This window comes from Manis pentadactyla, chromosome 5, assembly GCF_030020395.1.
Source record: "Manis pentadactyla isolate mManPen7 chromosome 5, mManPen7.hap1, whole genome shotgun sequence".
Lineage (NCBI taxonomy): Eukaryota > Metazoa > Chordata > Mammalia > Pholidota > Manidae > Manis > Manis pentadactyla.
Genome location: NC_080023.1, coordinates 147,381,138 through 147,406,117, shown reverse-complemented (window position 1 = coordinate 147,406,117; position 24,980 = coordinate 147,381,138). Strand labels below are relative to the sequence as shown.

At 40.6% G+C, this 24,980-nt stretch overlaps 1 protein-coding gene across 5 annotated transcripts; it reads left to right on the top strand.

Moving 5' to 3' along the window:
* The first annotated feature begins 673 nt into the window (after positions 1-673).
* Positions 674-24,144, top strand: PANK2 (pantothenate kinase 2). 5 transcript variants are annotated; one of them, XM_036885103.2, is made up of 8 exons: positions 682-1,084; positions 12,836-13,045; positions 15,639-15,781; positions 16,051-16,304; positions 17,329-17,505; positions 18,873-18,996; positions 20,440-20,565; positions 23,641-24,144. In XM_036885103.2, the coding sequence occupies exons 1-8, from the start codon at positions 802-804 to the stop codon at positions 23,689-23,691; spliced, it is 1,368 nt and encodes a 455-aa protein (XP_036740998.1). In that variant the 5' UTR covers positions 682-801; the 3' UTR covers positions 23,692-24,144. The 5 variants fall into 5 exon arrangements, 4 of the variants coding, with proteins under 4 accessions (XP_057358753.1, XP_036740999.1, XP_057358752.1 ...); XR_005024740.2 differs by lacking the exons at positions 15,639-15,781; positions 20,440-20,565 and adding an exon at positions 23,249-23,426 and having other exon boundaries at positions 674-1,084; positions 12,836-13,188; XM_057502769.1 differs by lacking the exon at positions 15,639-15,781 and having other exon boundaries at positions 677-1,084; positions 12,836-13,188.
* Positions 24,145-24,980: the final 836 nt, after the last annotated feature.

Sequence of the window (24,980 nt, the reverse complement as noted above, 5' to 3'; positions counted from 1 at the left end):
AGGGATTTATAACCCACCTCTTTCTCCCAGTTGCCATGGAGACCAACTCCAGTCCTTTCTTTCCTTCTGGAACCGGGAACATTTTTCCAACGCAGGCGGAATGGTGTGGGCTTAGCCCAGACACGCCAGTGGCAGTGCTGGGGGAAGGAGGTTGGTAAAACATAGCGCGGAGAAGCTGGCGGCCTCGACGGGAGCGGCGGAACCCGGCCGAAGGACACAGGCTAACTCTTCCGCCGTTCAAACTCTTCCGTCCGCCAACCACTCGGTGCCAGACCCTGCGGGGGCCCTGCCGGGCTGGAAAAAGGAGCGAGCCGGGAGAGGACCGGACGCAGCAGCGGCGCGGGACCCGGGGGCGCGCGGCGGCGTCCTGGGAGAGTTCTGCGGCCCCGGGCGCGGGCCTGTCCGCCCGTGCGGACGGGAGCGGAGGGAGGAGGGGGTGCCGGCCCCCCAACCCCCACGCGTCCACTGGGCGACGCCGCCATCACTCGGTCCTCACCAGCACCACCTTCTCCTCCTCCACCGAGCCCGGGCCCCCTCCCCCGTTGCTCCCCGCCCCGCCCTGTGCTGGGAGCCTCTCATTGGACGGGGGCGCGGGCTATCCCCCTCGAGCCAGGGAGCCGATTGGACATACGGCTTCCGGGCCGCCCCCAGCTTGCTTAGATTGGTTTGCTGCGCGTTGGCGCAACGGAAGAGGCGGCCGGGAGAGGGTGCGCCTCTGCTCTGGCTGGACTGCCGCGGAGGAGGCGGCAGAAGCGTTCGGTGCTGGGAAGCTGGCTCGGGGGGCAGCAGCGGCTGCTGCGGATGGGAGCGGGTCGGCTTGGCGCGCCCATGGAGCGCCACGGCAGCGCCGCCGCCACCTCCGCCTCGTCGGCTCGAGAGCCAGCGCCCGGGGGGCCGGATGGGCGGCGGCGGGAGCCGCTGCGGCGCCAGGCGAGCAGCGCGTCGGAGACCGCCGTCGGGGCCGGGGCTGGGGCCGCGGCCGCAGCTCCCGCGGAGGGCGTGAGGCGGGACCACCCCGGCTCTTACAGCGGCCCTACCTCGGTCTCCCGCCAGCGCGTCGAAAGCCTCCGGAAGAAGCGGCCGCGTAAGTGCCCAGCGGGGCGCCCTAGCGGCTCGCCCTGCCCCCTTCCGGCTTGGCAGCCGTTTTTCCCGCGCGCTCGCGCGGGTACAGTGCCCCCGCACGGTGGTCTCAGGTTTGTGCATGGCTGACACTCGGCCGGAGGCCTCGTGTTCAAACGCAGGGACTTCGGGTTTCGGCCTTTACCCGGCCCTGGCCTGCAGTTGTCCGCGCTTTCCGGTTGTCCGAGTGGAGGGCCTTTCCCCAGGACCTTTCCTCCCTCTTAGCTTCAGCATTCTTTGCCTGAGAGTCACATCATTCTGTTCTGTGGACCAATTTCCACTTCCTCCCCGCCCCCAAATCCTTTGACTCCTCCATGTCCTTTTACCTCGGGTTTCCAAAGAGCTGTTCTCCACGACGTTAAACCTTCTTTGTCTGGAGATTTCGGGCTTACCTGGAAAATGGTTAACTGCTCCTGGCGTTGCTACAGGCCTAAAACTGGGTTCTGTGGTCCGTGCACTTAACTGTTTTTCCTCCCGTGAGAATTCGGGTCATCTCTCACCCATACATCTATTTGCTGATACGATTCAGAATTCTGGGCATTAGGCCTTTTCTTCTGAGGGACTCTTGCCTTAGGAAGTTGAACACTTTCCAGAGAATCAGTTTCTCCATTTTATCAGGTTTCTTTTTCTGCGTTGTGGTCTAGTCTAAGCATTTTCTCCCCTTTCCAGGTCTTCAGTTCAAGTCTTCTGTATGCTATTGAAAGATCTGCTGCCTTGATAATGTAATGTGAGCTTTACAGTACAGTGGCATTTTACATATGCTTAGACCTTTTTTTTTCTTGTTGCCAAATTCCTGTTTCAGGAAGTACTTGCTTTAAGTGCAAATTATGAGAGTGAGAGAAAGGGGCAGGATGAATGTGAGGTCTTTATTGCATAGTCTTGGACCTTAGTCCATCCACCCACTTGATTTACCCTCTATGATTTGGATGATTAAATATTAAATGTAGCCCTATTTTGCTTTGAAAAGTTTGGGAGTTTTTAATTCTTTTGTCTTGATAGATTTGGGAAATACCAGCTCAATCTATTACCAAGCCTAGAGCCACTTACCTGGCTTGTGTTTTATTTGAGGAGCACCTGATGTTTAAGCGATGGAAAACATTGCTTCATGGTTTTGTACTGCATCATTAGAGATTGATGTAGATTCCATCAGCAAATAAGAATCACAGCTATATAGTCAGCTGCTTGTGGCTGTTGGCCACGAAGATTCTAAATGTGTATTGCCTTTTTGGGTGTTTACATGGGTCAGGTACTCTTAAAAATTAAAAATTAAAATTAAAATCTTTTTTTAAAAAACTAAAAATTAAAAAAAAATTTTAATTGTCTTTTTTCAGGCACTTTTCTGAGATCTTTTAATAACGCATTAGCTCTCACAACTGTGAGGTAGGTGGCAATGTTCCATTTTACAGATAAAACTGGGGCATGTTTGCCCAGTTTCAAATGGCTAGTGATTGGTGGAACAGAAATGTAAATTAAGGAAGTCCAGCTTTAACCACTGCTTTATTAAATTGTTTATGTCCTATTAGCTTTTTTTTTAAGACCAAGCATAATCACAGTCTTTTGTGTTAAAGGTTTTTACTTGAGGTGAAAATTTCTAGCTGATGTGAAAGTACTTACAAATTTTGAGTGTGAAAATGACCTTGGGAGTTAAAAATGAAGATTGCCTGCATCCAGTTCTCTCTTTTGAGTCAAAATCTGGGGAGGCCAGTGAGAAGCTGGATTTTAACAAGCTTTTCTTATCATTCAGTGGCCACTCAGAAAAACAACTTGTTTAGAACTGTATGAGGGGTGAGGGTTGCTTGGGGTGGTATATGAGGTGATTTTGAAGTATCTTTTAAAAAAAAATACTCGTAGAATTTTTTTGTTGTTGTTGCTGTTTTGGTGTCTGGTGTTTGGCATGGTCCATTCACTGCTTACTGATAAATCATGAAAAGCCATCTCTCAGGTAATGAGACCTGCTAAAGAAATAAACATATTCTTTCTCCCATTTGCTCTTCCTCTGCTGTCCAAGGGTACACCTCTTAGATGGAGAGGCAGCCTGTTTGTTGACTGCTGAACTGTCCATGAATATACTTTGGTTTTAACTTTGAGAGAATTCAGTAAAGACCAAATCTCTGTATTTATTGTTGGGTGAGTCAGGTATGGGTTGGGTATCACCTTTCTTAGGAGTTTAGAAAACCTTGTTCTGACATCATTACACTACTTGTCTATAAAGGTGGGAGACTAGTTGTCATTTGAAACATGAATAGAAGGGGCTATTCAGTTTATCTTAGAAATGCTTGTGGGCCCTGGTTATAGTCATGTTCTACAACACATGTTCCTTGGATAAGTGTGATTGCCAAACCTACCCTCATCCCAGATTTACAGCTGTTAACGATGAGGCTAGGCATGTGTGTGTCTAAGAAGTTCTTCAAAAGTTTTAATTAGTTAGAGTATGTCTTACTGGACTGCGAGAAGTGCCAAATAAAGATTGGTTTAAAATGGTGGAAGCAAAGATGCTAATCGTGGTAACAGTGCTTAATTGTTAGTGTTAGACACTATGCCAGATATTTTATATTTTATAAACATACTATTTAAGTCTCACAATTATCTTGTGAGGTAGGTATTTTTTTATCCCCAGTTTCCAGATGAGGAATCAGGCTCAGTGAAATTGTTCCTTTGTCCAAGGGCATATTGTGAATTAGTAATGCAGCTGTGTTTCCATCTAATTGTCTGACTTAAGACACATGTTCTTAGCTTTCCCCATTGTGGAGTGAGGGAAGGACATGCGATGTAGTCCAGAACAGTGGTGCTCAGAATCACTCAAACTTCACCCCCTGCAAAGAGTGTGCATCTTCCAGTTTGAAAAATTTTGTTGAGGCATAATTGCACAAAGTAAAATGCACAGTTTTGACAAGTGTATGCCAGCATGTAACAAAAGAATATGCATTTAGGTCAAGGGTTCCAGATGTGCAGCAGATGTGCAGGGCTATGGGAACCCTGGGATTAGAGTGCTCCCGGTCTGTGTGGGACATGAGCTGGGTCTGTGAAGGTGACTCCTGAGCATGTTGTAGCATGCCAGGAAGATCTCTGGGACATGGTGACTTTGGACTCAGGCCAATCATGGAATGTCCTTGGCCTCCATTCATCTAGAAAATAAAGCTTTTTGTTTGTAGCTCGACTGTACTAGCCTAGAAAATGGATTGTTTCTCCTTGGTTTTGGGGAGAGCATACGTATTGGCACAATGAAATTGGTGCAGGGGCTCTGGTAGGCTGCCCCTTTCAAGGTGCAGTATTTGACTAAAGTTAGGGAATTAGGAAAGGCTACTCACTGGGAGTTCAGGAAAAAGTTAGATTTCTGTTGCTTTATAGCCCATTTGTTTATTTTTAATTAAAAAAAAATTATCAACATACATCAGAGTAGTTCAACAGCCCCACTCCCCCTGCAGCCTCATCTTGGATATATAACAAATATAAAGCATTTAGGAGGGCCTAAAAATAGTCCAGGTAATGCAGCTGTGTAAAATGACACATTATGTTATTTTAGGGGCCATGTGTATGAATCATGCATTTAGATAATCTGATTGTCCAGTGTTGGCATGCCTGTCCTCTATCATAAGAATAGAGATACGCTGTTAAAATATTTTGCTTAAACATATGTTGGAAGGAGCAGTAGACTGTAGGCTATTGGAGAGGACCTTTTCAGGCAGTGACAAGAATAGCTGTTTCAACTGGTCATTTGAAAGAGCAATGATGTTCCTTGGGCTTAAATTTATAACCTAGTCAGCATTTTCCAGGTTCATAACTTGGGGTATCTGTCTAATGGGACTGTTCTTTCTCTGTTTATGTCAGTGAGACTAAGATGTGAAAACCCACTTTTCTAAATAATGGCTTAAAGTTTGCTTTCTAAAAGTGGAAGCATCTTGCAGCTTTTTAGTAGTCTGTTAAGTTTTGTGTATTTATATTTCCATTGAATTTAGAATTTATTGAGTCTGCTGGGTTTATGATATGCAGTATTTTATAAGTATCTAATCCTTGAGGTAAAACTGTTTTGGGAATAAGAATAATTATTAGTAAGGAATATCTTTTAATGGAGGCTAAGGATTGCTGCTTAGACTAGCCTAGGGATTTGGGTTTGCGATATCTTAAACACATATGGTCTGGTAAAGATGTAGTTCATAATATTGGGACATTGAGCACACTTTTATAAACCATATATTCTGCTTGAAAAATATTTTGGTTTTTGAAACTTACTTGGGTAGACATTGTGCTAAAGATGTTTTTGCATAAATAATCTGTGAGGGAGAATTTAAATTCTTTCTTAGATGTGTCCTAAGTGTCAAGTATGAATACCTTAGAGGTCTTGATATCAGGACGTAATGGTAAGGGGTGCAAACAGACTAAATTATCTGTGAAAATTAGTGGAAGGGCTCCCTAATAGATGTCCTTTCAGTGAGATTTGAGTAACATGATGTAGTAAAAGTTCCTTTTTCCATGACTTTTCCACCAGAAACAGTGTTTTAAATAAGGATTAGAAGATTTATCCCACTATGTATTATGTTATAGAATATGGGGTAGTCTCAGTGATAGGAAGCTGAACCCTTTTGGACAGGTGGAATGTTCAGAAATACCAGAATTGGATGGTTGAGACAATTCTTTCAGCCATTATTAGACAGCATGTGTCTAATGGGCCTCCCTTGCTTCTCAGTGCCTCTCAGTTTTGTTATGTAATAGTTTGGTCAGTAGTTTAGAGAAAAATCGAGAAACCATTGAGGCTTTTAACAGGATAGCTTTTGGTATGAACTGCCCTCTTTTCTTAAGGCTCTTTATTTTTCCTTATATATTGTTGATCCTCCTTATTTAAAGTATGTGGATTTTGTTAATTTTATTTTTCTACTAACTCAATATGTGTTCTGCACTCTTAGGTTTATATAGATACTTGTTGAAGAATTTTGGAAATTTGGGTTTCAGTTCTACCTCTGTCTTCTCTTGACTATGACCTTGGGCTTTTTTGCATTTCAGTTTCTTAATCTGTACAGTGGGATGATTTGGTACTTACCTTGTATGGTCATTGTAAACATGAAATAAGCTCATGCACCCATGTATAGATGATCGTTTAAAACATAATGGCCATATACTACTGTTTCATTTTTTTAATCTAAGGAAATCGCTGTAAGGCTTAATTTGCTTTGAGTATTAAAAAAATTTTCCCTTGGATTTAAGATAATGTCCAAACCTTAAGATAGCAATCCTGTTGATGTGCTGATATTTGTTGGTAGATTGCTCTTTCTCTTCTTTGTGGTCCACAAGCTTGGCATCATTTTAAAGTTGATGGTTAAAGAATGGTGCTGCTAGTAGGAAGATCAAAACTGAATCTCTTTGCTTTAATCATCTGCAGCACTGTTGCTTGCTTAAGGGTGAAGAAACTTTTCCTCTAGGTGCCAGGGACAGACTTTTCATGATTTATGCTAGGTTGGGAAGTCTGTCACTGGTAATGGAATTACTGTGGGTGTAAAAAAATCAGGACCCCCTCCCCCCACTGGGATTGAGATGGAATGACTACTGGGGAGTCAGCTAGTGTTCTCTTTAGAATTGCATTGATGTTAGTTAGATTGATTTGGGTAGAATTGACATTTTAATAATACTTCATTTTCATTCTTGGAACAAGAATTATCTTCCCACTGCTCTTTCAGTATGCCATTTTTACAGTGATGATATATTTAGTATTGGATTTATTTCTAAATATTTTATGGCTTTGTTCATGACATTTTTTCATGTCATTTTCTTGTTGGATTTTGCTCATTATATAGGAAAAGCTATTAGTATTTGTATATTTTTTTACAACCAAATACTTCAAAAATTTTTATTAGGTCTTTCGGTTTTAATTGATTCTCTTGATTTTACTTTTTGAAATCTATTGAGATAATCATTGTTTTTCAATGTGCTAATGTAAGCAAGCCTTACTAATTAGAATTTCTAATGTGAAAACCATCGGTGCATTCCTGAAAACAATGTCTGTAGGCCATCGTGTATTACTTTTGCTGCACAACTGGATTGTGTTTAAAAGTGTAGTGTTTTTGCAATTGTTGTAATATACTTCTTTTCCGTTTTGATATGAGGTTAGAGTGACTTGGGAATCTTTCTAGATTTTTCTGTGCCTAGAAGCTCTTAAAGGTTTGCCTGGAAACCATTAGGACCTGGTGCTTAGTTCTTTTAATTTGGTGGTAGGTCTTTGACCTGTTTTTAAAATTTCTCAGTGCTTTTGATTTCTGTGTTTTCTACCTCATCTTCAGCTACTTGTTGCACTGGTTTTTCTTGATAATTCTGTTTAGTGTACATTTTAAACTTACTGTTAAAATGTTGTATGTTGGCTTATTTGTATAATCTCTGGTTATGTATTCTTATATCTTTTTTTTTTTAAAGAAAAGCTGTATCTTCTCTTTCTTGGATATACTTAACAGAAATTTGAGTTTTAATGGCTTTTTCAAAGCTGGATTTTTATTGATCAGCTCTACTGTAGCTTTGTTCATGATGATGTTTTTCTAATTTTATTTACATCTTTTATTGTTAATATGCTTATTTTGGGTCTGTTTTCTTTTTCTTGCATTTCAAATTGTATGTGACATTCCCATTCAGGCTTCCTCTTGAATACGTTTAATAAGCATTCAAGGCTACAAGTTTCCCTTTGAGTACCAACTTGGGTGTATCCTGTTTTTAATATATAGTGTTCTCATTGACATTTACAATTTGTTTTGTTTTGATTTTTTTCCTCAACCTCAGTTAATAGAAGTGGGTTTAAGAATATCAGATGGATAGATTTATTTCTTTGTGTTCATTGGATTAATTTACAATTTTGAGGTACTGTGCAAAGAGTATGGTTTTTGTTTTTTGAAATTTGAGATTCTTTATGCTAGTGTAGCTCATTTTTGTGAATGATCTATAGGTATTTGAAAGGAAAGTCTTTTTTTTTATAGGTCCACCTTATTAGGTGTGATATTCAGATCTTCTGTATACCTTTATTTTGTGTGGGTGCAAATTTCTGAGACGTGTCATTCTCCCATTAATTTGTAGATGTGCTAATTTCTCCTTGTTTATAATATTTTTGAAGCATATGTTAGGATCATGTCAATTACACCATTTTATGCACATGATACTTCTTTTCCCTTTTAATGCTTTGTGTTTGACGTCTGCTTAGTCTGCTAGTATTGATTTGCTTTCTGTTCAGTTGCTTGATACAGTGGCACTGATGCTGGGTTTCTTGTTTGCGGAGCTGAAGAAAGAGCTTCACAAACAGTCAAGGTAGGAGAGCAAGGTACAGGCTTTTATTTGGAGATAAAGTGAAAGGACAGAGCTCCCGGCTCACGCCAGGAAGGGACAAGAGAGTCCGTAGTGGTGCGTTGTCTAGGGGGTTTTATAGGCAGTTGAGGATTTTTCGAGAACATGAAAAAACTTAGGGGTGGGGACTTGTTAAGTGGTCCCTGAATATTAAAAATTAATTTAACTGTAAGGAATTTCCTGCCTTGATTTCTCTCTGGGACACCAGCGCCTTGGTCTGGGAGCATATCAAAAGGCTGCCTGCCCAGCCCCCAAGGTGGGCTGAGGTATTGTCTACTTGCTAAAGAATCTTGCCTCTTGAACTTCCTGGGTGTTAAAATGCAATCTTATCTTTAAGATGGGATTCTTCTTGCCTTTTACCATGCCATCTACAGCTGGGTCTGCCTGCTAAGTTAGTTGCTCAGTTTGCAGAATTACCTCGTCAGATCTGAAGGAGGAAAGACAGCACATAGGCCTGGGCCTTTTAGTATGCTAAAGTGAATCTTACACATGGTTACAAATGATTAGAATAATAAAACATGTGCTACTCTTTATCTGGGGAACATTAACTGATTTCACTGAAGAATGATTCTAGAGCTCAATGTTTAACATAGAATTTTAGCAGGGGGGGTGGTTTCCTTACATGTAGTTACATTGTTCTGACTGCAAATATCCTGCCCTGCCCCCTTCGGAGGCCCTCACCCTACTCTGACTACATCTATGGTCCCTGTCTCAGCACCATCCAGGCATTTACTTTACTTACCCAAATTCAACTATATAAATGTTGCAACTGAGTTTAATGAAAGATGCCAGTGATACCTACCTACTGATTCTGTAGTTGGATATATAATTGCAAGTGAACATGGAGATGAGAGTTGTGTATCACAAATCACTGTTGGGAGGGGTACCTCATACTATGAGCATAAGAGTCCCTATTAAGTGCGGTGCTGGTCTTGCAGGGTAAGGTTTGACTGAATTCACCATACACCATGGCTCCTAAGTGTGAATTAGCTGCAGTCTATAATATGTCAGCTTCAGTGAAGTGTTTAAGGTTTTGATATGAGTACTTTGATTTGAGTACCTTGGGATGGGACTCTGTTGTGGGTGTTTTTACCATTAATTTATCTTAAGTCTACTTGTACTTAGATGTATCTTTTTATATAAGCATATAGTTAAATTTGACTTATTTGTGATTACTGATATGTTTGCATTCATGCCTGATTTTTTGTTTTATATTTACCATATTTTTTTTTCTTCTTTGTTTTTGAGCTGATTTTATTTCTTAATTTTTTGAAGGTCATGCATATATTCATTTTCTCTTCTTGTGGAGTTATCTGCAAATTTTCAGCCTATTTAAACATCACTACTTTATTTTTGTTTAGAACTAATGAGAATCTGTTTCATCCTTTCCCCAGCAAGGCGGAACTGCTACTTGCTTTTACTTCCCTCGTTTCTCTTCCCTCTTTGACTTCCTATGTTGAAATCATGGTAAGTATTTTAGTTCCAGATTGCTTATTTTTCTAAAAGTCAGCGTGTAGTGCTTCCTTTGCTTACTGTTTCATATCTTGAATGTTTTAAAAATTTTATTGGAGGACATCTACTAATTGTTTCAGGGAAGGTTTTGAGTAGTAAATTTTGAGCTCTCTTTTATGTGTGGAAATTGCTTTTGTACTTGCACTTGAAAGATGATTTGGCTGGATACAAGTTTCAAAATCTTCATTATAACTTTGAACTCATTGTCTTCTAGCATCTGTGTCACTGTTGAAAAGTCTAATTCTACTTTTATGTGATTTGTGTATCTTTGTAGGAGTTAAGTTTTTTCCCTTTGGAAGTTTTCAGGATTTCCCGGAATTTCAAGATGTGTCTCAAGTATCCACTAATTGATTCTTGCTTAACACTTAGTGAACCCGATGATTTCCTATCTTCTTTGTCCCATCTTCCCCAGGAAATTTCCAGAACTCACATAAGACAGATGTTGGACTTCCTGGGTCTCTATTTTATATATATATATATACACATATATATGTGTGTGTGTGTATATGTATAAACCTTTCATTTTTGAGAGGCATTTTGGGAGAATTTCTTAGCTTTGTTTTCCATTTGTTCTTTCTGTGCCTATTTCACTGTTAAACATATCTGTTGAGCTTTATTTTGGAAATTAGTGTTTCCTTTTTTACTTTTATAAAAGCATCTTTATTGAGGTATAATTCACAATAAACTGCATGCATTTTAGGTGTGTAATTCCATGCATTTTGATAGATATGTATACCCACGAAGCTCCTTCCTCACCCCCAGCAATCAAGAATTCGGTTACTACAGAATGTTTTCTCCTTCCCGTGCCTCCCCCCGACCCACCATTGATCTGTGTTCTGTCAGATGAAGAAATGATTAGTTGGTATTTTCTAAGGGTCATATAAATGGAACCTTATAGTATGTAGCCTTTTGTGCAAAGCTGCTTTCACTTGGCTGGTTTTTGAGACTGATTTATGTTAAGTTTTTTTATGTTATGTTATGTGTAGTAATTTGTCCTCCCACTTTTTTTCTTTCTTTTTTTTTTTTGGTTTTGAAACTCCAGCCCTCATCTAGGAAGTTAACGTTACCTCAATTCACAGTTCATACTTAGATTTCACCAGATTTACATGAACTCTTGTGTATGTGTATTTAGTTCTGTATAATTTTATCATGTTTAGATTCTTGCAGCCACAACCACAGTTGGCAATCATTTCTTAATTTCTGGTTTTTCTTTGTGATGGCTTCCTCATTTATCATGCATGTGATATTTATGATTCTTTTAAAGTCTCCTGTTTGTTCCTGCAACTCGTCCTTCAGATGTTCAGCTTCTCATTTTTGTGGTGCTGATTATCCTTTTGGGGGACAGTTTGTTCCTGCAACTCGTCCTTCAGATGTTCAGCTTCTCATTTTTGTGGTGCTGATTATCCTTTTGGGGGACACCTCTGGTTTGAGGATTGCTGTTCGCTTATCAGTGGATGCAGTGTCTGTTTACTGGTTTTGGGATGGAGTATGAGGTAGAGATAGGGGTATATGGCTGGGTGTGGGGGCTTCCCATTTCTTCTGGGTAATAGCAGTTGCCTGGGTGCTATCCTGATTCTTTGGCTCAAGTGCCTTTGCTGAGTGAAGACCTTGTCTCTTTGGGTGTGGAAGTGGAGAATGGGTCTCAGAGGAGCCAAGTGGCTGGCCTGTCCATTGGCACCCGATGCATTTCGCTGCCAGATGACCATGACTGTGCTGGAGCCTGCTCCTGTTTCCCCATTACAGCTGCTCCATCTACAGCTTGGATTGAACCCTTCTTTGCTCCCCACAGCTGCTTGTAATTTTTGTAACATTCCTCTATTGAAGACTCTGGACAATTACTGCCTCTATCAACCTAGTTCCTGCTGATAGTATCACTTCTTGTTTTCCAGAATTATTTTTGGAAATAATACAGTTGACCGTTAAGCAACACAGGTTTAAACTGTGAGGTTTCACTTCTACGTGTTTTTTTTTTTTTTAGTAAAATATTGGAAAATTTTTTGGAGATTTGTGACAATTTTTAAAAAGATTTTCTTTCCTCTAGTTTACTCTACTGTAAGACTAGTGTATAATACAGCATACAAAATATGTGTTAAACTTTATATTATTAGTAAGGCTTCCAGTCAACAGTAGGCTATTAGTTAAGTTTTTGGGGAGTTGGAAGTTATACTTGGATTTTCAATTGTGTGGGGTGTTGACATCTCTAACCCCTGTGTTGTCCAAGGGTCAACTGTATATTAATAAATCTAAATCTTTAGTCATTTCTAAGATTTGAGGTGGGAGGGGAAGGCATGTATGTATGTGCAGTCCATCTTGATCCAGTCTCTTAAAGCCATTTCTTGGGAAGGATTTTTGGGGAACAGATACTGACTTTGAAATATTTGTTCCTTTGAAGTCCATTGAAACCTTTTATTTATAGGACATCAGATTTTGAGAGAGAAATTGACTACTGGAGCTTGTATGTTACATTGAATTGGTAGTTTCCCCTACCCCTACTTTGCTACTAAACCAAAGCTCTGAAAAGTCTCAACATTTCTTCCAAGGGGAATGATGATACTAATTTAATTCTCTATCTTCGTTTCCCCCCCCACCTCCCCAGAGTTGAGGTTCATAGGTAGTCATTTTGTGTTTTTAATATCTCATATTGTAGTTTGGGCTTATCTGTGTAAGAGGGTTGGGTTGGCTTGACATTTTGTTTTTCTTCTTAATCTTTGTAATTTTTTTTAAAGACATGATTCCAAATCAGACTATCATATTTCTTCTCCCCAAAACTTTTTTGCTTATGTAGTCCTTGGAAACCTCAGGGTATAAATATGAAATAAGTTGATAATCTAGTAAGTATAAATTTAGTTTTCATTAAAAAGCTGTTCTGACTTTATTTTCCTTCCCCATTTAGTTTTTCCATGGTTTGGCTTGGATATTGGTGGAACCCTGGTCAAGCTGGTTTATTTTGAGCCCAAAGACATCACTACTGAAGAAGAGGAGGAAGAAGTGGAAAGTCTGAAAAGCATTCGGAAGTACCTGACTTCCAATGTGGCTTATGGGTCCACGGGTATTCGGGATGTGCACCTGGAGCTGAAGGACCTGACTCTGTGTGGACGCAAAGGCAATCTGCACTTTATACGCTTTCCTACTCATGACATGCCTGCTTTTATTCAAATGGGCAGAGATAAAAACTTCTCGAGTCTCCACACAGTCTTTTGTGCCACTGGAGGTGGAGCGTACAAATTTGAGCAGGATTTTCTCACAGTATGCATTTTTTAGCTTATATACAATTTATGGTTATCTGATTGTTAAAAATAATTCCAGTAGTAAGTGGCGGAGTCATTTCCATCTATAATGAACTTGAATTTTCTTGAGTCAAATTAAGGTTAAATATAAATTAGTGGTAGGATAGGAGTTAGCCACCATCTAGAGATTGTTTTATAGTTTGCTTTTTGCGTGGTTCAGATGAGTTGATGAGAATGAGCCACTAAAAGCATAGCATTGTGTTCTTCTAGTGTGAAAAAATAGTGAAACTGTAAGCAGAGTAAGGACTCTACCCATGAGGAAAACATTAAATCTTGAACAATAAGATTGAAAAATAATTTAAAAATTAATGTCATTTCATGGCCTAAAATTTTTTTCAATCTTGTCTGTCACATAATTTCTCTTGTCCCTCTTAAATGGTTTTTGGCAAGTTTACTATTCAAAAAACAAGGAACTCGGGTCCAGAGCAGTGGTTTTCAGGCCTCAGGTCTGGTGGGAGATGGGTGACAGCAGAGGTGCCTCTGTCCACGGGCTGTGCTGTGCTTGTCAACAGGAGTCTGAGTTGTTGTGGACACTAGGGGGAGTGCCAGCAGGCACCTGATTTTGCATTCAGTGAACACTGCAGGCCCTGGGGCTAGTTCCTTTGAGGGTGGATGTAGGGTGGGTGGGATAACTGACAAGTAAATTAGCCAAGACTGGGACCTTCAGGGTGCAATATAGATTTAAAATATCTCAGTGACCATTAATACCACCAATAAGAATGTTATTACAGAGTCTGCCTTTGCCCGTGTTAGTCTATATATTTTTCCCCTGGCTGTCATTGTATGGTTTGTGACCTTGTCTGCTTTTTTTTGTTCTCTATCTCCAGACGTTCTCCCATAACTGACCACAATCAAAATGTAGAATTAACATGCATTTTCAACAAGGTTTATATTCTTTGCTTAAATTTCTCTTGGTTGTTGGTGCTCATGGGTTTCTTTTCTCTTAGTAAAGGGGGAGTAGCAGGTGGAGAGACAGCTCCCCTCCTTTGAGGAAGTCCTCGTATTTCCAGGCCTCTGTAGAGATGCTCTTTGGAACATATTTGAGAACCAGTTGGGCTGTTAACCAGAGGTTCAGCATTGGGTGGTAATCCAAGGAGAAGGGTACAAAGTGGCTTTTAGACCTTAAGAATTGGTTCTTAGGCAGTTGGGGTTTTTCGTTTATAGGTAGTAAGTAGTACTGTCCTTGAAAATTGTCTGAAAATGAAATGCCTGTCAAATCCTTGTACATTAGGAGTGACTAATACTTAATAGACCAAAGTGAAGTATTTTTTTAATATATTGAGTTTACCCTGTTTCCTTTTTAGTGTGAATCAGATTTCCTCACATTATGTTGAGTTTTCCTGTTGGTGCAATATCTACATTATGAATAACTTGAGTTAGTGAAATTATGTGTTTTAGTCATCTTAACTATCAGTTAGGCTGGGATTCATTAAGAGTAATATAGCACAGCAGGACGCTTCAGGATAACATGAGTTGTGGGAAGGATAAAAGGAGATTGGCTTGACATACCATGACAGACTACTTGGATTCCATAGGCCACCAGTATAAAATGATTTGGCTTAGAAATGGAACTGCTGGTCCTTGAGATTCAAGTGTCAGGAAGCTGGTATTCCTCTTGGCGGGGAGGGATGAGCAGATGAGACAAGGGCAGTGTTGAATACTTCAGGGGCTTGGGGTTAGTCAGAGGAGTAACTTAATATTCTTAATTAAGGATTAATTAAGGGGTGAGATGAAGTTACCTGTTAATTTCCATCTCTGCTGTGAATTGGAATACTTTGAGTGTACATGTAATCAAATGAGACTTAAATTAAAGGGGGAGAACTTGCAGGGAGGACAGAACGTGGTTGTAAACAGAAATAGGTCATTTGTGGGGTTGAGACACATTCACATTTGTTAGAAATACTGAGTATATATACTTGTAAACATTCAAATGGGTTAAAAATTCAGAGTGTAAAATGTGGATGTTTGTTTATGCCATCTCTCCAAAGTCACACTGTGAAAAGTTTATGTATATTTTTTAGTTTTCTCTGCATGACTGACACATACACATGCATATAGACTTGGTTTTAAAAATACACAGATTGGATCATATTTCATAAAATGTTTCTTAAGTTGCTTTTTGACTAACAGCATGTTTTGGAGTTCTTCCCACTTCAATCTTAATCGAATGAAGGTTTTCTTTATTCTTAATTGCTATATAGTGTCACATAATATGAGTAATAATCATTATTATTAAAATGGAATTAAGTTGCTAATAAGGTTTTCAATTTTGATACTGCTGAAATCCTCCTCCAGAGGCTATAACTAGTTTATATAATGAAAAACGTTACCTTTTAATTGGATACTTTCAGCCCTTTGGCTTCAGGTTATTAATAATACAGTATGCCCTCCTTTGACACTCTCCCACAGCACTGACCACGGGCTTCTGGAAGACAGATGTCAGTGTCCTTGTGGCTTCTGCCATGTGTCCCCAGGGGTTTGTGTCACGTGGATTGCTTGGTTTGCCTTCTGATAGGGCTGGGACTTCAGCCGGGCTCCTGCTCATGGTCCCTGTGAGCATTTTGGTTTTTGCTTGAGTTTTTGGCACATTTCTCCAGCTGCTGCAGTGATTTGTAGGTAGAGTGTATTTGGGTCTGGGGGAGCAGGAGGAGTCTGTCTTGTCAGTCCGTCGTCTACAGTTCTGTTATGTAAAGCATGTACAAATAATACACGTCCATGAGCACCGTTAGGGTTTGTTTAATGTAGAGGGGATGCCTTATAAATGGAACTTTTATTTGTTTGGCTTGTTAACAAGTCTGAATACATTTTTGTGCCCTTACAGATAGGTGATCTTCAGCTTTGCAAACTTGATGAACTAGATTGCTTGATAAAAGGGATTTTATACATCGACTCAGTTGGATTCAATGGACGGTCACAGTGCTATTACTTTGAAAACCCTGCTGATGCTGAAAAATGTCAGAAGTTACCGTTTGATTTGAAAAACCCCTACCCTTTGCTTCTGGTGAACATTGGCTCAGGGGTTAGCATTTTAGCAGTATATTCCAAAGATAATTACAAGCGGGTCACAGGTACCAGGTAGGTCGTTCATATAAAGGTGGTGGTTTATTCTTGATGTCATAGTGGCTTACAATTGAGTTTTCAGGTATTGCATATAAGTACACCTTCAGGGATCTGTTAAAATTGTGTGAAAGATACATTTTTCTGGGATTGTGCAAATACTGTTTCTTTTTGAAAATTGTGATTTCATCCACAACTTTTCTTTAATCTCTATTGCTCAAGATTTTATTACCGTAGTTTATCATAGACTACCTCAGCAGACTCATTGAGTCCACAGTTGCTGCTCTCAGGTAGTGTGTGTTGTACACATGCCACCGAGTAATCATAGCTGCTAGGTAGCTTCTGTAAGGAGAAGGCAAGGCAAGAGCCCAGCTGTGAAAGCGGCCTGGATTTTACACATGTGTGTGCACACACACACTCAACAGCTGGGGCTGGTGTGAGGTCTAGAAGCTGAGGTCCTGAGCCGTAGAAAAATGGCTGGGAGGGTAGCCTGAAAGGGGAATTAGGTAGTAGGTGGGAATTAATATATTTTGGTTTGAGGACTAGAGATCACTTGAAGGAAAACAAGGAACCTAGGGATGGAGATAAACAGTTTTTTAATGGGTGTGAGTTAGAGAATGATTTTTGGGTGAAACCATATTATTGGAGGAGTTCTTGGGGCATGGCGAGGGTGGTAGCCAGGGTGCTTGGATGAGGATGACTTGGTTTAATGCACCTGGAAAGGGAGGAGGTGCCAGCATGGGCCTGGGTGTAGGGGTTTTGTCCCTGAGGCCTCTTCTCAGCACATGCCTGGCCTGCACTCAGGACAGGGATGGGGAGGTGGGCCCCATGTTTTGCTCCTTTCTGTTGGCTCACATGAATATGTATTTTCAAGATATATGTCAGGCCCTTTGTGTTTATCTTTTCATAGACTTGTGTCATCACAGTGGCATCTGGCATGATTGGGTTAGGGCAAGATTGAATATGGTTTTAGGTTTATAAATACTACCTTCCTATTCTTAATTTTTAAAAATTTTAGAATTCTGTTTGCTTTTGATCACAGTCTTGGAGGAGGAACTTTTTTTGGTCTCTGCTGTCTTCTTACTGGCTGTACCACTTTTGAAGAAGCTCTTGAAATGGCATCTCGTGGAGATAGCACCAAAGTGGATAAACTAGTACGAGACATTTATGGAGGGGACTATGAGAGGTTTGGACTGCCAGGCTGGGCTGTGGCATCGAGGTAAGGGGGCGTGTGTTTTCTAAGAAATGTAGGAATAAAAGCTAAATAATGGTTATATCTTTTTCCTTTTCAGCAGCTTTATTGAGCTATAATTCACATACCATAAGGTCACCTTTTTAAAGTATAAAATTTAGTGGCTTCTAGTATGTTTACAGAATTGTGCAGCCACCACCATAATCCAATTTCAGAACATTATCTTCATTTTAGAAAGAAACCTTGCATCCATTAGCTGTCACTTCCTATTCCCCCACTCCTAGTTCCTGATAATCTCGAGAGATTGCTAATTCTGGACACCTCATATAAATGGTATCAGATAATATGATTTTTGTGGCTGGCTTCTTTCACTTAGCATAATGTTTTCAAGGGTCACTGTGGTACATCACCAGTCAGTACTTTGAATTTCCATGTGAGTTTGAGGATCAGTTTGTCAGTGGCTCCAAAAAAGGCAGCTGGGATTTTTGATAGGAATTGTGTTGAATTTGTGGATTATGTTAGGGAATATTGCCATTTTAAAGGTATCAAGTCTTCTGATCCAAAAAGATGGAATGTCTTCCCATTTATTTAGATTTTTGCTTTCTTTAACCAGTGTTTTATAGTTTTCAGTGTACAGTTGTTAAATATATCCCTAAGCATTTTATTTTCTTTGATGCTATTGTAAGTGGAATTGTTTTCCTAATTTCATTTTGACTGTTTAGAAATACAATTGTTCTTTTGAATTGGGGTGCATGGTTTTTAATATAGAAAAAGCATTCATATGTACTTACTTGTTTACTAATTTTAGGCACCTTGTAAATGCTGTAGATTTCATTTCTATGTTTGTAGTATTTGCTCATATGTAATCACTTTTCTGATTGGTTAGATTTGTGTTCTGGTCTCAGTTACTAATGTAGCAATTCTGTTGGCCAAGTACTGTGAAGTACTTCATCTTCCAGGGAAACCTGAAACTTTTAAGTAGTTTACTGGGGACTCGGCTGTCTGCACTTTGCTCTGACAAAATAGGTTAGCAAATGTGACTCCTGAGCTGAGTGGAACAGCTGAGCAGTTGAGGATGAACTGCTGGGAGAGGTACCTTCTTGGAACTGTCCCTGGTTGCAGATGAGATCCTAACCAAATGTGGGAACATCTGGGATCAAAGCCAGGTTTCAGTGGGAACCACAGGAAAAGTCACTTTTTCATTCAGAATGCTTGAGGAATCTCTTGGAAATTACATTTCTCTTTGAGCAGATGCTCTGTTATTTTATAATAAAATGTTTGAAGATTTGAACAGTTGCCCTAAAAGTGACATTTGTCTTAGTAAAGTAACATTCAAATTCCATTGGGCTGTGTTGCTTTTGGTTTAACAAAGGTAATTTTTTTTTCCATCACAGCTTTGGAAACATGATGAGCAAGGAGAAGCGAGAGGCTGTCAGTAAAGAGGACCTCGCCAGAGCAACTTTGATCACCATCACCAACAACATTGGCTCAATAGCAAGAATGTGTGCCCTTAATGAAGTAAGGGGACTTGGATTTCTTTAGCTGCTCTGAGGAGAGCAGAATGTCCGCAGTGGGCCTCACCTTGTGCACGTCTGTCTTCTCTGAATAGTGCCTGCATGTTATGTTGGGTAGTTTGTTTTATTGGCAGTGTTAAAACTCTTCAAGTGTAGACTGATCTTCCTTGATTTTTTTTCTTAGTGAAGATAAATACTGCTACCACCTAGAAGTAAAATTACATCTTTTGAGGAGAAAACAGAGGAAGGTCGGAAGGTAGTCAGTGCCGAGCCCGGTGTTGAGCTCTAGAGTCCTGGGGAGGAGCCCAGAGGAAGTCCCTGGAGCTGGGAGAAGCTGGGCGCCAAGGAGAGAGCGTCTTCGTGCTTTCAGCTTCTTTACAATGCTGCCTTGTAGCATCAGGTCAAGCAGCATTGTACAGGGCTATGAAAGAACCAAGAGTTGCCTTCCCTCGGGGGCCCAGTCGCTGCAGCTTACAGCTTGTGCCATTTGTGCTTCTGTTTAGTTACTATTTTAAATGGATAATGTAGGCATGTGGTTTAAAAAGGAAACTTCAGAAGGTACAAAAGGATGGGGTCCTTTTCAAATACACTGTATCAGCATCACGTAATTAAAAAATTTCCATTCATATGTGTTAACACTTGTTTTCTCATTGCATGTTCCCTTTCCTGTGCTTATGTGTCTTAGATTTTTAGTCGGTGAACATAGCTGTTTATATTTTTTACTTAAATTACATATTTCATGGCTACATATGTTTCTTTTGTGATGTAAGTCATTCACGTGGAGCTGGACATTTGGTTGCTCACCAGCGATAGCTCTGTGGTAGTTACTCTTCGCTCAGGGGCTTGGGAGTGAGATGTCTCACATGAAGAATGGGACCGTGCTTATGGATGTGATAGGCACTGCCAAGGTGATTTTTTGCACAGGGCTGTACCAGTTTAGATGATTTTAGCCACAAATTTTAATGGGTCAGTTTTAGCACAGCTTGACTAATGTTGGTGGAATTTCAGTTGGTTGTTTTGCTAATAGCTTTTAATAGGTCTAAAATTATATATTTTTTATTTCATTACTAGGGAAGTAGATTTTTTCCTATTATTTTTCTTACATAATTTGTGTATTTGTTTCACTTCTTTTGAATTGGTTCTTACTTTTTTTAAAGCTTATCTGTATAAAACTTTAAATAGTATTTATTGTTTGTCACATTTAATACAAATGTATTTCCTAAGTGTTTTCTCCTATGACATTTTTTGGTGTGCTTTGAAGTAATCCAGAGTTGTCTGGGGATCAAATTTACATAGTGTTGGGCTGACTGGATTAAATGTAAATACTTTTTTTGATCAGCAGTCTAGTTGCTGCTAAAACTGTATACATGGTGCTCTGTTTGGAATAGCTTTTACAAGAGAACAGAAATTAAGATGAAAACTAACTGCCTTTTTTTGATGTGCTCAGAACATTAACCAGGTGGTATTTGTTGGAAATTTCTTGAGAATTAATACGATCGCCATGCGGCTTTTGGCATATGCTTTGGATTATTGGTCCAAGGGGCAGTTGAAAGCACTTTTTTCGGAACATGAGGTAAGCAGACTGACTTGTTGAAGTATACGTAAGGGAATGTCCTCACATTTTGGAACTTGACATAGAGGTGAAATGGATTGCAGTTCTTCTTTTTGTAATTGTGTGATAAAGTTAACTTATAAAGTTCAAAAGCTATTCTGATTTAATGCAAGGTAGATTTTTGGTTAACTTGTGACCCTCAGCAATTTTAAAGAAAAGAATCTTGATGAACATGCACCTATGTTCCTGATGCCATATTCTATTCTGAATGATCCTTTATATTTTTCCATTATGCTTACTTCTTAAATGCACTTACTCTGGGTTCTGCTGCTCTTTTCACTTTTTGAAGTCAGTTTTTATGTATTGATACAGTTCAGGTGCCATTTACTTAAGATGTATGTTCTAAAAACAAGTAGATGAGTAAGAAACATTCCAGGACCAGAACCACACAGTCATAAGAAGTTGACATGGAGACAGGCTGGAGGTGACAGAGTGGAAGAGAATCACTGGATTGCTCGACCTGGTGTCCTGTGTTGAATAGTGCCTTTCTCTTTTCCAGTTGGGGGAAAAAAAGGGAGCCAGTGCTGTGGCAGGGGCCCACTCTTCCTTCACCGTGGTGGTGGGGCACTCTTTCAGGTGGTGGTGAATTTTAGTGCTACCATGAACATTTTACAGAATTGTATGTGTATATTTACTTTAACAGGGTTTATATGAATTGACAGAAATCAAAGTAGGATTTGAAGTGCTATAGAGATTGCTTTTCCTTTAAAGTTGTTTAAATTCATAGTTAAAATCCAAAATGCACAAATTCCCTATATCAAAAAACTTAAAATTTATAATTTTTAAAAAACTTTTTAATATAAGAATTTGTTTATTGAATAATTTGGCATGTAACGTGTAAGTTTAAGGTGTATGGTGTGTTTGATGCATTTTTATTCTAATATGATTGCAGTATTCCCATAGTTATTACATAAATACAGTACAACATTACTGCCTTTAGTCATGCTGTGCTTTAGATCTCTATGGCTTGCTTACTACATGTTACAAGTTTGTACCCTTAAATTCTTTTTACTTTTAACATTCTTTTATTGGTTAATTGGTACAAAATTATTGAGTTTTTACACCTTTCATATACGTCTTGCATTTTGTGATCTTTGACCTGTTTTATTTTTGCTTTGTATTAGAAAAGAAACCCTCTTAAATGTTATGTATAAGTATAACTTCACTTCTGCTGCATTTCTACCTCTTGTTGAACCTTTTCCTATGTAGGACATGGAGATTGATTTCTTAGGTTAACTTTTTTTTTTTAACTTTTCAATAGTTATAATGTATGGAGTTTTATTTTTACATTTGTCATTCTTACTGCCCGCTGACTTCATTTTCCTCTCTGGTTAGCAGTTGCTGGTCCATTTGTCTGTGTTTTCCATTGGCGTTCGGGCCTCTGAGTCTAGTGTTGATCTCAGTGCTGTGGGACTTTATTCTAGGCTTTTTTGAGTCTTGAATATTCTCCTGCCCTCACCCTGAAGTCCGTCAAGTATTGTTGTGAAAGCCTTATATAGATTCTTAGGCCTTTCTATGTTATCCTTTACTGTTCCCATTGTAGCTCTTGGCAGCTTGTAATAACCATTATCTTTTACGTGATAGTAGGTTGTGGGCCTTCAGTGATGCTCAGTATAATGGTTAACTTCATCTCTTTTTTATTGTAAAGTGAAGCACAGATCCAGAAAACCACATAAAACGAAGTAGATAGCTAAGTGTTGTACAGTGGACACCCTTGAGTCTGTCCTCAGGCTGTGACTGGGGATCCCTGAGCATTGCTGTGTCCTCGTCAGCAGTCCTGCTGTTGCTGGCCGCCTCTCCTAGCACAGATCCATGTGGCTGCCTTTTTTTAAAATTAAGAAGGAGAGTGAAAGCGCAGGTTTTAGCTTCTATTGTGTGGTCACAAGCTTCTTGGAGAAGCTTTTCTTGGAATATAAATTAGACCTTAGTTCTGAGAATTTTGTACATTGTTTTAAATCCACAAGCAAGTCTTTCAGGATCTCCTACATTCCTTTTTCAATCATTTTTTTCTGAAATTACTATCTAATCTCTTCCTTTGGAGACCTTGATGGATTCTGTGTTACTGTAGGGTGATTCTCTGGTTCCTGCTGGAAAGATCTTCCACTGTGGGTTTTGTCTCATTTTTGAAATGCTGAGCTCCTTTTTGTGTGTGTGTGTTTCATTTTTGGGTTATGTCCTGGTTCTTGGTTGTGCATGACCTTGACTACTTCTGGAGTGGGTCCAGCTGTGGCTGCTCTGTTTCATGCCTCTGCCTGCCCCTCATGTGCTTCTTTTGTTCAGACGTTTTTCTGTCTGCACCCCTTTCTTAATGTCATCCCAGGGCACTGCTGTCCACTCATCTGCTGCATGTCTCTGCTCGTGCTACTCCGCTTGCCGCCCTTCTCCAGAGTCCAACGTCAGTTACTTCCTGGGTGAGGCTGCTTGGCAGCCTGGGGCACCTCAGTCCTGCACACCCTGTTTAGAAGCCTCGTTGCTTGCCATATCTTTTGTTCCTTTCCTGTGTCCTGGTTGTTGGGCAGTATCACCGGGTGTGTGGGAGGGACCTCATCTGCTTCAGGCGGGTCTTGAACCCATCCCACCCCTTCTCACTCTCCCTCCCACCACCAGCCCAGTCAGGCTCTCCCTCTGTGACTTGCCTCCTTAGCTTCTCCTGCTTTGTCGCACTTCATGTCCCATCTCTCCGTCCTGCCTCGGTTGTCTGGAAAAGCTCCAGGCCTCTGCTGCTTCTCACCGCCCCGATTCCCCAAGGAGCTGACTTGGATCCTGCCTCCTACCAGAGGGAGCCAAGCCACCATGGGCCCCTCAGCTCCTGTAGCCCCACTGTGGGTTTTGGTTAGGACTGGAGTGTCCTGTGCATGGACCCTTCTCCTCAGCCTGGTTGCTCCTCAGAGCTTTTCTGCTCCCAGGGTGGCCTTGGGTTCAGCAAAGTGGGTACTCAGGAATCAGGTGTCAGAAATTAAGGGCAGTAATCAAATTTATGGTAACCAAAGTATGTCAAAGGAGAATTGCTCTTATTTTCGGTGTACTTTTTTTCAGGGGTATTTTGGAGCCGTTGGAGCACTCCTTGAGCTGTTGAAGATCCCCTGATTGTTACCTGGGGAGGGGTTCCTGGAACCTTCCACGATGGGATCTGTGGACTTTTGTTTTTTTAAGAGACTTACTCAATTTTATGATTGTGTAGGACCCGAATCAAAGCAAGAAAGGACAAGTATATTTTCCTAAGTCATCAAATAAATCCTTAAAAATTCAGTGTAAACTAGTAACCAGTAAGCAAGGCATATATATATATATATAAAGCAGACCACATCCATGGCAGTGAGGATTTGCCATAGAAAAGCTGCTCTTCAATATAGCTTTGTTAAACCTGCTTTGTATTTTTGAAACTCAGCTTCACTCACTAGAGCCACTTCAGGGGAGAGCTGTTGTGTGCTCAGCTGACTATGGGTTTGTGTCCTGTTGAACTTGTTGAATGTAAGGCAAGCTACTGTGTGTTATAATCTAATCAGAATGCTGTAACAATGGCTATGGAGGTCGTCTGTGCATTAACTCTGATGTGCATTTAGCCTCTGTGAACATGTTGGAAAATGTTTATTTCAAGGTTCTGTAAAACTTACTTGGCCAGGTTAATCCTCTACCTTTAACTTTGCCAATTAAGCAACTTTTGGAAGCATAGTTCTGGGTTCCTTTTTACTGTAATCCTGGGAAGGGCTGTTTGGAAAGACAGGATTTACCCTGGGCAGAATTTCCTTGTGCAGTGGGGGTATTACTGTGTGGAAGTGAGTCAGCTAGTAGGAAAAGCATGTCGTGAAGACAAACCAGACAAAAAGGGCCACTGGAATCGACATCTTCTCAGGGAACTGGGCAGAACCTGGTTATTTCAGGATAGCAGAAAGTGAAGAATCAAGGTGTCCACTGATTAACTCATGGGGGAGTTAAATCCCCACCCCCACTCCCTCTCTCCCATTGTGGGAACTTGCCCTGAAAGTGCCTGGCAGGCTGGCTCCATCTGCCTGAGATGGAGCCACAGGGGCTGTACCTGCGAGGCTCAAAAGGCTGCTGGAGGAGAGAGGTTTCAAGATGGAGTCTTGGTAGAGATTGACTTTGAACCTTGTCTTTCTGCTGTGCAGAATAATTTAAAAAATCCTCCTTGGAGACAAAACGTTTGTGCCTTATTTGGTGCTTCCATTGCTATCACTGATGAAGGCAGTGAGGTTCTGTGTAAAGCAGTCTTTGAACTAGGAAACCCCAAGCTGCAGCCTGCGTGTGCTCCGATGTGAGGGTTTCAGGCTCAGTGAAGAGCCCAGCCTGGAAGGACCTGGAGGGAAGGTTCCAGTGGACTGAAAGGTGTAGGTCGCTGAGGGTGGAGGGTTGGCGCC